This window comes from Drosophila arizonae, chromosome 3 (assembly GCF_054131065.1).
Source record: "Drosophila arizonae isolate 15081-1271.41 chromosome 3, UAZ_ARI_1.0, whole genome shotgun sequence".
NCBI lineage: Eukaryota > Metazoa > Arthropoda > Insecta > Diptera > Drosophilidae > Drosophila > Drosophila arizonae.
Genome location: NC_142923.1, coordinates 6,595,610 through 6,607,674, shown reverse-complemented (window position 1 = coordinate 6,607,674; position 12,065 = coordinate 6,595,610). Strand labels below are relative to the sequence as shown.

Here is a 12,065-nt window from a genome sequence, read left to right as displayed (position 1 = left end):
AATGATTGATTGCTATAGAATAGACTTTAGAATTGGGTGTGGCTGAGAGATAAAAGAGTGTTTTGGGTAAAGGCAAGTTAATTGTGGTTTAACGTGGATATATATAAATCTGTTTAGACGTTGCTATATTTATAACCAACATCTATCTTTTCTTTACTGATTTTTTTGGTTTATATTTGTCATGCATTATTTACGTTAAGAAACTGACAAGTTTATTCATTTTTATTATTTTTGAGAAAAACTTTGGCTGAAGTCTCCCATAAATAAATGTGTGTATATGCATATATTATTAAAATTAATTTATTCAGAAGGTTGATCGAATTTTAGTTGGATTAATCAATGAAGAACTATGCATATATGCAATCGCAAGTTGTATTGAGTAAAACAGGTATTTAATTAACAATTATATATGATATGACAATCATATAAATTAATCAAAATAAATATATATTCCATCCATCTTGTATAGAGATGTACTCTATAAGTCTTACGCCGCTAGTCAAGACATCGCTTACCCTTCCTTTTTCTATATCGAAAGTGAATGCGTGTGCTTAGTTACGTCAGCTGTTTGGCAGATTTCTGTTGCCCCGCAGCAAGTGACACAAGTGCGTCATGCTCCATGGCGCTCTCTCTCTCTTTCTCTCTTCTACTTCTGCTTGATTTGGCACAGCTGTTGCATTCCGTACGCTCCCGTTTTCCCGTTAGCTCGCACATTTTTGCCATAGCAACCGTTTCCATCAATCATTATATTTGTCCCTGAAATCAAACGCAAAAAGCATCCTGTGTCCCAGGCGAACAGCAGCGCGTGGCAAGTGCCACTTCCGGCGGCAACATTCCAGCAATATTCAATTGGCAGCACGTAATATAGAAAGGGATGGCGAGAGAGGAAGAGGGAGAGGGCGACTGAAACCAGGTCAGGATATGCGCCAGTTACGGAAAAAATTTGGCACGAGCAGCGGCAGCTGAGTCCTTGAGCCAAAAACGTGGCAAGGACACAAACCAGTTAATGGACACACACACAGACACACACACACGCACGGAGAGCAACATGCCAAAAATTAAGGGTAGAGAGAGTGCAAGAGAGAGTGAGTGAATGTGCGAGTGAGAGTGTGAAAGAGAGTCAATGTTGCCGCTGTTGCTGCTGCTGCCGCTGCTGCTGCTGCTGTCTGTCATGGCAACAGCTGAAACGCATTCGACTCTCGCGCTCAGTTGCTGCTGTCGGCTGCTGCTCGCCTGGTTGGCGAAGGCGCCAAAATTCAACATTTTTGAATGTGTGCGTGCAACGCGGCGACGCCGTCAGCGCCACGCCCGACGCATCGGTCAGCCGGCGGCTCCGGCTCCGCCTCCTGCCGGTTGAGAGTGGTGGATTTTTTGGAGTTGGGCTCACTTGAGCTTGGGCTGCTCGAGCAGCTCCTGCTGCTGCCGACAGGATAATCCCATTTTCCAGCGCCTGTTGTTGTTGCTGGCTCAAAGCGACTTTTATAGGATTTAATATGCTATGCAGTGATGTTTTTTTCCATTTATATTTTATATTTTACATATAAATTGAGAGAGATTTTGGCTCAAGTGCGCGACATGGCGTAGATTTTACTTCTCAAATGTATTGGGCGTGCAGCAATCGCAGCAGCCTCGCCATCTCTCGCTCTCTCTCTCTGTGTGTGTGTGTGTGTGCGGGTGAGCGTGTTGAATTTTGGGGATGTTAGTCACAGCACACACGCACACTTTCGCAGTGGCACGCACACAACTAACACGCGCAGCGCACATTATCACAGCCACACGCATTTTAGTTGAACAGGCAACCAAAGCAATGCACAGCGTCACGCGTACTAAGAGCTCAGCTCACGTTTTTCGACTGAGCGTGTGTGCGTGTCTGTGTGTGTGGGTGTGTGTGCAGCATCCCCCACTTGCCCACGGGGCAGCAAACACGCCCACAATTCACGCACACACCGGAGCGACAAACTTGCGGTTCGCGTTCCGAGACAAACAGAGGCCCAGAGCCGAGCAGGCAGCTGCTCCGGGAATACCGAATAGATACAGCTACAGCTACAGCTGCTGCTGCTCGCTGTTCGCTGTTCTCTCCCATTCAGTCTCCCTCCCTGCTCTCTCTGCTGGCATAAACTATCATTTTTGTGATAAGTTTTCTAAGCGCAACTGTTGCGCATGCTGCTAACTGCTTCAGCTGCTCCAGCATTTGCATCTGGCTTCGTTTTGTTGTTGTTGTTTTTCTTTTTTTTCCACTGGCATCGATTTTCACACGCCTCTCTTGGGAATTGATAAGAATGCCAAAAGTTACAGGCAAACATAAAGTGTGTGTAGCTGGATGCCTGCGTATCCCAACTGGCACGCACACACACACACACACTCCCGCATCCCAGTTGGCTAACGGAGGTGCCACCCGCTCGTATGGATACACACGAAAAGTCGATCGATGGAAATTTCTTTACACATTTTTGATAAGAAAGCGTACGACTGACGTAGACTCATGTGTGTATGAATGTGTGTGCGTGTGTGTGTGTGTGGCATAAATATTGACAGTTGAGTCAGACTACGGCGTCATCAGTTACAGTAGGTGGCCTGAAGTGCCCACTTCAGATATGTCAAGTGCTTTTCATTGTTTTCACTCCTTAAATAACAGTTGGACATTATGTTTATGGTATATAAATAATAGTTCTGATTGAAAATGCCATCGAAGATAAGAAACAACAAATTTCGACTGCCCTATTGTTGGGTTATCGTAGTAATTTTATAGTAATAGTAGTTTATTATAGCAATAGTAGTACTGATACGAAGTATAAATAATAGCAACAGCTTTATCATAAGGTAAATAAATTTTATAGATATTTTAGGTAGCCGAAAAAGAAAATATTATTAAATTAAATATAAAAATGGAATTATATTGTGCTTTGCAAAGGTCAGCTAAAAAATATTCATTTGATTATATTTTTTATATATATTATATTATTATCTTATATATATTATATGTTTAATTATATTTAATTTATTTCTATAAATATATTTAAATAATTTTTAAAAAATTTTTGTAAACTTTTTATCTTAGCGTATTTTATAGCTAAAAGCCTAAGCTATATTAATTTAAAATCAGATCTCTCTTAAATGATTTTAGCTAAAATTTTATTACTGAGATATAATAAATACTATTGATATAACTATATATATCAATATATATTTATTAATTCATATATTTACTACACATCTACATCAACTCTAGCTGCTTTGTATCATAATAAATCTGTGAAATCAGTTAAAATATAGTTTCCCTAACAGCTTAAACGCCCATTAACTGCCTCTAAGTAAGTTGAATCACTTGCAATTTGTTTGCAAACGCAGCTGCTGTTGCTCGATTGTAGTGTATGGGGCAAGGGCTGGAAGCGTTTTGATTTGCGCTTTTCAAAGTCATTAAAGCGAGTTAAATGGCCAAAATCAACGCAGCAGAGCGAACACAAACGCGAACGCTAAACGAAATTCAACTCAGTTCAGCTCAAATGGCAAATTATTCACTGTCAGGCAGAGCAAAACGCGAATGCAAATTGCGAGCTGCGGATTTCAAATTGCGAATGTTTCAAGCGCAAGCAAACAATTGCAGCTAGCAAAATATTATTGCCAAATTGCAGTTGAATCGATGAAGTTGCTGATAAGACGACGGCGTTCAGGCACAGTTCAAGTCTGCAAGAGAGAGAGAGAGAGAGAGAGAGAGACAGAGGGGGAGAGTGAGGGAGAGAGCAAGCGAGACTAAATCGAACAGTCAATTCAAGGCGAGTAGCTTCAGGTCCTAACTGCCGTCAATTGTTGACTTTAATTTGTTTTATTGGCGCAGACTCTGAACGATGCAGATAACGCTAACTAAGCGGGTCAGGGCTCGACTTGGCCAGCCTAACAGACGGACTAACTGACTGACTGACTGAGCGCTCATATCAGCAGCAGCCACTTCTATTGTCTCTAGACTGGAGGGTTGGCTGTCTCTCTAGCTATCTGTCTAGAGTTCACACGTGTTATGGGCACAGTGCACATGGCGTATACGCAACCTGAGCTAAACTCATATGCATAACAATTGATATGGCAACAAGTAGCTAAATATTCAATTTGAATTTTTCTCATTTAATATTTTTAATACCTTTAGGAAGTCTGAGCTCAGCTGCTCCACAGAGAGAAAAAAGAAACGAAACTATAACAGACAAAAGCCAGAAAGTCACAAAGTGTATTTACGAATAACAAAAGGCGCATTTCGTGGCGAGGTTTTTCCATAGCGCGCACTACAATAGACAGGTCTCTCCCTCTATCTCTCTCTCTCCCCCTCTCTCTCTCTCTTTCTCTGGCTAATCAGAATTGTAAGTAGTGCTCCCCGGCTCTTCGTATTCCACTTATTTTTATGTAAATTACCTGCCATAACAATTTCAACCGACTCCGCGTGGCTGTCTCCACCACGGCCACTGTCTACGGTCCACGGTCTACGGTTACAATTCGGGAAGTTGGCGTAGAAAATGCGAATAAAAAATGATATACAAATACACTTAAGTGTGCATATAAATACGAGCACAAAGCAAATTATTGTCGAAATGTTTAATGACAAACTGTTGATGCCATGTCACGAACTTTTCTCCTCAACTCTCAACTGTTCGCCCTCTCGTTCGCCCCATCTCTTTCGCCTCGCCAGTGCAGAAGCTACGCCGGCAGTTCACGAGTTTGTAACGGATTCACAGAGCCACTGCGAGGCACTGCAGCCAGCCAGCCGGCATCAGTATCAGGTTCATGACGCGACTTTAGATTGTGTCTGGAGACCAAGTGCGGCATGATGAGCAATGGCCAGGCATCAGCGGATTGTCTTCTGCAAATATATTTTTAGGAAAGTGCAACTGCCAAGATTAATTGCGACTTTCAACTTGTGATTGAAATCGTTTATTCAACTTTTGTCTTTCAACTGCCAAGTCGAGAGATTGTGCGAGTTATAGAACAATAAATGTTGAAGCTTTATATATGTATATGCCAAGACCTTTGGGAAAGCATTTTGCTTGCTTTTGCTTAAGTCTATTTCAGTGCTATTCAGCTAACAGCTATAGCAGACTATGAGTTAACAGACTTAACAAAACTTGATTTCGTTACTCAAAGATCTCAGGTTGTTTCAGATATTTCTTTTTTCGATTAATTTTTATTAGCAGCGATTTATTCATAGAGTTTTACTCTGCAAGTGGAATTTTTAATAAATATTTAAATTTATATTTCACATATTCATATATTCTTTTTGCATAAAAGTGTCAAATTTATCATTGTTTTCTTACATATTAATGGCAAAGCGGATTAATTTTAAATATATTAATGAAAAACAAAAAAGTAAAGATTAAGAATGCAAAAAGTTTTTAAAAGCTGATTATTGGGAATAGAATTTTTTTGTTTATATATATATTTTAATGATAGATATTAAACAATTTTAAACAATTTATACAATTTTATGACAATTTCTTTAGATTATACTTATTCATAGAGCTTTTACTCTGAAATAAAATATAAAATTTCAAGTCTTGTTCTTTTCTAATACAATTTTCATATAATTTTAATAAATATTTAAATTAGCATTAAATACACTATCATTCTTTCGGCCCCTTACGAAAAATAGATTTGAAATACATTAGAAATATTTTGCTCTTTTATTTTAGATTTGTCAATCAGCTTTGCTCTTTGACAAATTAAATTCCATAAGAATTAGTATTGTTACTTTTTAGTATATGAAAGCTTAAAAATAAAAATAAAGGACACAAAAAATGATTTCAATATAAATAATTATATTAATTATATTGAAGCAACTTTCACTTGAAGTAAGTCGTGAATTATTAGTCAGCTGACATGTGCGCTTACAGTGCACACTGCAGTGTAACTAACTCTGCAGATAAGGCAGAACAAGCCATATATGGACACCCTTTTAAGAGCCTCAAGTTATCATGTCAAGGTTAAGCCGCAGATTAGCTCCAGCTATATGCAATCATATGCCACCTTCAGTTTAGTCTAGTTGCTTCTGGGGCAATTCCGATGCGAAAGAGCTTCACTTTCATTTGCCGAGGAAAGTCCCCAGACCGTATCATTGGCATTGGAAATGTCGCAGTTTCCAAGAAACCGTTTGGTTATGCAGCTTTCGCACACACCTGAGGCTGGGGTTGAGTCTGAGGCTGCGTCGTGGTATTTACATTTTCTTGTTATCGAGTAAAATTAATGTTATATTGATGAGTTCAATGGAACTGCCCCACAAATGATGGTTGTAATACTGGGCTAAGGTCAAAGCGAGCGCACTTCAATCATCGAGCGGGGGAACTCAGACGAAGGGAGAGCGGGTGAGAGAGAGAGAGAGAGAGAGAAATGACTTCATTGGTTCCATCAGCCAAAAATACGCAAATTAGCTTTCGGATGGCACATTGCATGCATATGAAGCGGCAGCCGAAAATTGAGAAACGATTATCGATGCGATCGACTCACAACAGATCAGATCAGATGCAAATTAGAAGTCGCCATGCGGACGAGTATTTTGTCACAAAAAGTCATTGCGCCGCAAAACTATTGCAATACGAATACTACTCCCTCCCTGACCCCTCCCAGTGTGTCCCGGTGTCCCCCTGGAGCATGGCTCCAAAGCAGGGTGCATTGCACCAAGCGCTATTTCAGGGCCAGCTCGTGCTGCTGGGCCATTGTGTAGTACAGTAGTCACAATAGCGAGCCGATCATAACAGTGATTGGATCAGGCTACAACACCTTGAACTTCCACTGACCGGACCGCTGGATCGAAGTCGGTTAATTTATGCGCTAAACACTTAAGATATTCTAAATGCCCAAATACACAATACGCGAATACGCGTAATCAATGCATTCCGCTTGCAGATCTCCCAGATCTCACATCTCACATCTCAGAACTCAGAGCTCAGAACTCTGGGCTCGCTGCTTAGAACTCTGGAGCTATACGAAATGTGTGTCATATATGCATGAGATATTTGGCGCCGACTCTCGAGCATACGAAATGCGTACAAAATGCAAACACAATTCTAATGCAAGCCACATCGAAAGGTGCCATCAAGTCGGCGAAATTCCTTTAATGCGCATCGTTCGATTCGAATGCGGTTCAATGTTTGACATTGACATGTGCCAAGGCTAGCTGCGGGCTCGCCCATCTACAGCCAACACACACACACACACACTCACACACATATATGCACACCTCGGCAATCTCTCAGCGAAATCTCACAGTATAAACAAGCAAAAACAATTCCCAAACCTTTTGTCCCATACCAAATGGCTTGCATTTAGCGCCATGCGGGCGCAGCATGCAAAAAGAAAAAAAAAAAGTCGATTGCCAGTCTGAGCCCATTACCAATCCTATTTCTAGTTGCTGTTCCAGCATCTTCCATTTAATGTTTCTGTTCCGAGGTGTTGTCGCTTGGCCAGCACATGTCCAACATGTGTACTTATGCACTCTGCGCCTGCCCTGACGTCCTGCATGCCCTCTCTACTCCGCCCAGCCCTGCCTGGCCAGGCGTTGCCATAGGTGTGAGAGCTGAGCTGGCATTGCAATGTTTACTTCATAATACTAGCATCTTATAGATATTATCTTGATGGATTCTAGTTGAGGTTAAATGCATATTTATATAGCTTTATTGTATATATAAAATATTTCTGGAATTTCTGCTTGTCTAAAACTGTTGTTGGTATAGGTGTCATAGTGGCTTGTGTTGACAAAGCTTTGCTTTCTCATTATACATTTAAAATCTTTTATTTTCCATACTAAATCAATAAAATTTATTTGAATTATTTATAAAAAAAAAAAAAATAGGTAAATAAATAAGAAAATATTAATGTTAAATAAATAATAAAAACAATTTTAATTTTTTCAACTTTCAGAATATTATAATTTTATTTCTTATCATCTCTGAGGCCCATTGGGATTTTAAATATACATATATATATATATATATATATATATATATATATATATATAAAGTTTATTTTTAATATATTTCTAAGCTTTCGTAATATAAATATAAGGATGGTGGGGACTTTCTGCAAATGTTGAATATTTTCTATATCCATTAAAACTACAACTTTTTTTTTTCAACTAAAATGAGTTTTATTCTTATTAAAATAAATTATATTGGATCCTGCTTCATTCTTAAAATAAAATAAAATTACTAAAGTTTATTTTTAACTTCGAAACAGTTGGCTAAAAAGCTGATCATATATGTCTCTCAGAAAACTTTCTATTTTCTTCAAATAAAATAAATGTAGCCTTTTTTCATTTTTTTTTTTTTTTTTAATTTTTTATAACTTTTTTTTAATTTTTTTAACTTTAAATAAGGAACGTTTCTCATTGCAGTAACTTTAAATTCATTACTTAAAATTGTTTACAAATACAATTTTAATAACCAGCATAGTATATAGGAAAATTTCTAGAATCCTTTAACATTTCTAGATCTTCTTCTAGTTAGTACATCCCTGTAAGAGCCTCTCGGTATATTTGGTTTCCCATATGTGTTGTTCTACCCTCTTCGACTTCTCAGGCTGGTTCCCATGGCATGATGTGAAATGTGAATTTCCAGCAAATGCAAACTCCAGCAGCGCCTCGCTAAACAAATTCTAGCGCCTCTACCTTCTTGGCCAACGTATGCTCACTGATAATTGGGAAAACAAGCGCAACGCCACATGGCCAACGGACGTAGAACGTGGCACGTCGTATTTGAACAGAGCCTCGTCGTCGCAGTGGCAGTAAGGCCAAATTGAGGAACCCGTCAGAGCACGTACCAAGGTGCGATCTGTGGCCACCATTGCTGTTGTTGTGCCACATGCTAATGTGAATTTGAACGGTATATATTCGTTTGCTTTGTGCCTTTCCCGTAGCGCCGGTTCCAGGCGTGTACCATGGCCAAGGGATTTCACAAGGAACACAAATTTCACACATTACGCGAACACCGGCGCTTGGCTAGAAAATGGGAACGAAATGCAAAAAAAAAAAGAGAGAATAGCAGAAAAACACACGAGTCACAGTTGCATATGTTGCGCCGTTGGTTCGCTTGTTGGTTCGTGCTAAAGGATCTTCCCACAGTCGTCGGGCACCAAGCTGTCTGCTGGCTATTCAAAAAATTTCCATGTGGTATTCCCTGACGTCGCTGCCTCTCGATATTAGCAACATTATCATAAAGAGCGATTTTATAACTGGGCTGGGCAAAGGCGACTTTTTCCCACCGCCGTCCATGTGTGAGGGAAATCCTTGCCATTGGTTTTTTGCACAGCCCCTGGGAAAACTGTGACTCTCCACACACGCCGTACCTGAAGCTGCCAACGGAGCTGAGATGAAGCTGAGCTGCACTGAGTCCGAGACGGAGGACAGTAGCCGCTGGGCTGTGATCACAATTAGCAGCTCTCGCAGCAACAGTCAGCTCATCTGTGGTCATTTCGAGTGCACAGGTTGTAAATGCGAATGCCACACCCACCACCAATAGCGAGCCAATGAGCGGCACTTGACTCTATGCGCCGGCGCAGGCGCATGCCCTACGACTCGCCGCCTGCCAGTGCGACAGGTAAACACAGCGACAGCAGCAGCAACAGGTAAACATTTGCCAATATTAAATACAGCCTGTTGCCCCTGACGCGTGGCAAGTGTGTGCGGACACACATATCCAGTTAACTACCTGTTGACTGGTCCTTTGCATACTAGCAGGATACCTTGCGAAGCTGTCAAGCTAAATGGGAGGTGCTCGAGTGGTAACGATTGGAAAGGAATATGCCTTATTATATTTGCCAACAGAAGCACATTGTGTTGATTATATGTGGATAAACTTCTTTTGTGTCTTGGGTTTTTAATGTACAGAAAGTGTAGAGAGCAGATCGAAATCTCTTTATGGAGTATAAATTTAATAAGTTTAATATAAGGATTAAGAATTATTATATTATATTAAATATTATATTAAGAGACTTTAAGATGGACTGTGAATTCTATAGATCTTTTCTGATCTGTGATTTCTCAGATTCAGATAGAGATATACTTATATATAAAGATATTGAATCAAAAATTTTGTTGGAAATCTTCTGTAGACATATAAATAAAGAGTCGTTGACTATATTTAACTCTCAATAGTTAAAAATTTAAGCTACAAAATATCTAGAGAAAGCTTAAACTTATCTACTGCTTAGTCTTTGTAGTAATAGACTTAACTCCCTATTTATCTCTTTCTCATTATCATTCCTTCTCAGGCATTCTCTTTCTGTCTTTATAGTATTTACTCTCTCTTACAAATACACCATGAGATGCTTACAGCACATATCCTTAGATAAAACCCACATTCATTTAGGATCTCTGCTGCTTCATGTTAATAGCCAAGCACGCAACTGCGATAATAACTGAGCTGCTCTTCAGTTTGACCACAAAAAATTGCCTTAAAACTCTAATGAACGCTCTGCAACAAACAGTCTCTAGCATATGTAATTTTCACCTGATGTGGATATCATCGTGTATTATACGTTATTCGAATGGGTTTAAAAGTTAAAAATAATTTTGATTGATAGCTTGGTCACATTTGTTGAGATGTAGGAGGTCCAAGGTTTACAACTGTCAACAAATTTTAATTTAGGAATGAACATTCGGTGTACGGCTGCCAAAACCGAATCCCTTGGATGCATCCGGCTCCAAAATGTTAACGCCGGCATCCTGCGGATCAATGGGTGGCGCTGGATTTCGAAACTGTTCGGCTGAGATGCGCGTCAGGAGTATGCCAACGCCCTCGATCAGTGAGAGCAGAATGCCACCAATGATAGCACTGCCTGCCATGGAGGCCAGACCGTTCCGTGCCGCCAGAATGCCGCCGGTGGCCGCTCCGCTGATAATGGAGTTCCACGGATCCTCCTTCTGCCTAAAGTGCACCAGGGTGCAGTCGATGGTGCTGAACATGCCGCCCCAGGCAGCGAAATTGCCGGCTATCACGGGCGAACGGGCCTTCACGGCTATCATGCTGCCCGCCAGGCGACGGCTTAGGCCCTGCGGTGCATTTCTGAATCCCTTCAGCGCTTGAAAGATGCCGCCGCCAATGGAGCCCATAGCAAACGCACCGCCAGAGTCATCCACAATGCGATAGGGGCAGGGTTCACGTGAATATTCCTCCATATTCGGATTGCCAAAACTTGGTCGATTGATCGATCGATAAGACTTTCTCTTGCGAAATTGAATTTATATGAATTTTCTATTGTTTTTATGTGTTTAATGATTTTGAGGGGCCTCAATACAGGACGTGCATGTAAATTAATATGCTAAACACTAAATAAATGAGGAAAACTTCTAAGCCTGCCCAACTGAGAACTAATAACTAGATACAACCCCTAACCACATATGCTAAATCTGAATGTATTCTCATGGAAGTCTATTTAAGAATAACAAATAAATAAATAATAAACTATATATGTATATATAATGATGTATTCGCAAAAGTATTTGTGATCTTATAGAGTATACAAAACTTGGAAAAAATTGTATTTTAAATCTTAGATTAAGATATAACAAACAGTCGCTATCAAATATAAATATACGAGTATTTTTGTATTTTTTTTTAGATGGTTTAATATCAAAGTAAGCTCTAATCTTTGATTTTTTCAAAATTAAAAAATATTTTTTTTTTTTTTCGCCATTTTCGTTTAAGGAACCTAAATTTGTAGACTATACGAAAATTATAATCCTGGTTGCTAAATTCAAAGAAATAAATTGCATTTCGGTGCACTGTTTTGATGGCAAGCACGTTTAAGTTTTCTCAACGTTTCCTTCGGAAAATTATTTGTTTATATCTTAAAGTCTTTCATTAAAATAAAATTTGTTCTTAAGGTTCACTTTAGTAAAAACAGGCTATATCCGTTAAATATTTTGCTTTATTTATTTATATTCATATTGTATTGTCAACTATCCTTTCGACAAATATTACCTCAAATTTCATCACTTCACTCTTAAGTAATACTTCATGCTGTTATTTAAAGACTATGTGAACCTTATCATAATATTGTGAGCGACGATCAGCTTTACCCTCAATAGCGCGGTC

General features: G+C 39.5%; 1 protein-coding gene across 1 annotated transcript; it reads right to left on the bottom strand.

The window, feature by feature from the left end:
• Nucleotides 1-10,468: 10,468 nt before the first annotated feature.
• On the bottom strand, nucleotides 10,469-11,416 carry Tim17b2 (Translocase inner membrane 17). The gene has a single exon (XM_018004710.2). The coding sequence runs from the start codon at nucleotides 11,144-11,146 to the stop codon at nucleotides 10,613-10,615; it is 534 nt and encodes a 177-aa protein (XP_017860199.1). The 5' UTR covers nucleotides 11,147-11,416; the 3' UTR covers nucleotides 10,469-10,612.
• Between the last annotated feature and the right edge of the window lie 649 nt (nucleotides 11,417-12,065).

Bases quoted from the DNA above. Each gene is read 5' to 3' on its own strand.
- Tim17b2 (XM_018004710.2), bottom strand. From the start codon at position 11,146: ATGGAGGAATATTCACGTGAACCCTGCCCCTATCGCATTGTGGATGAC.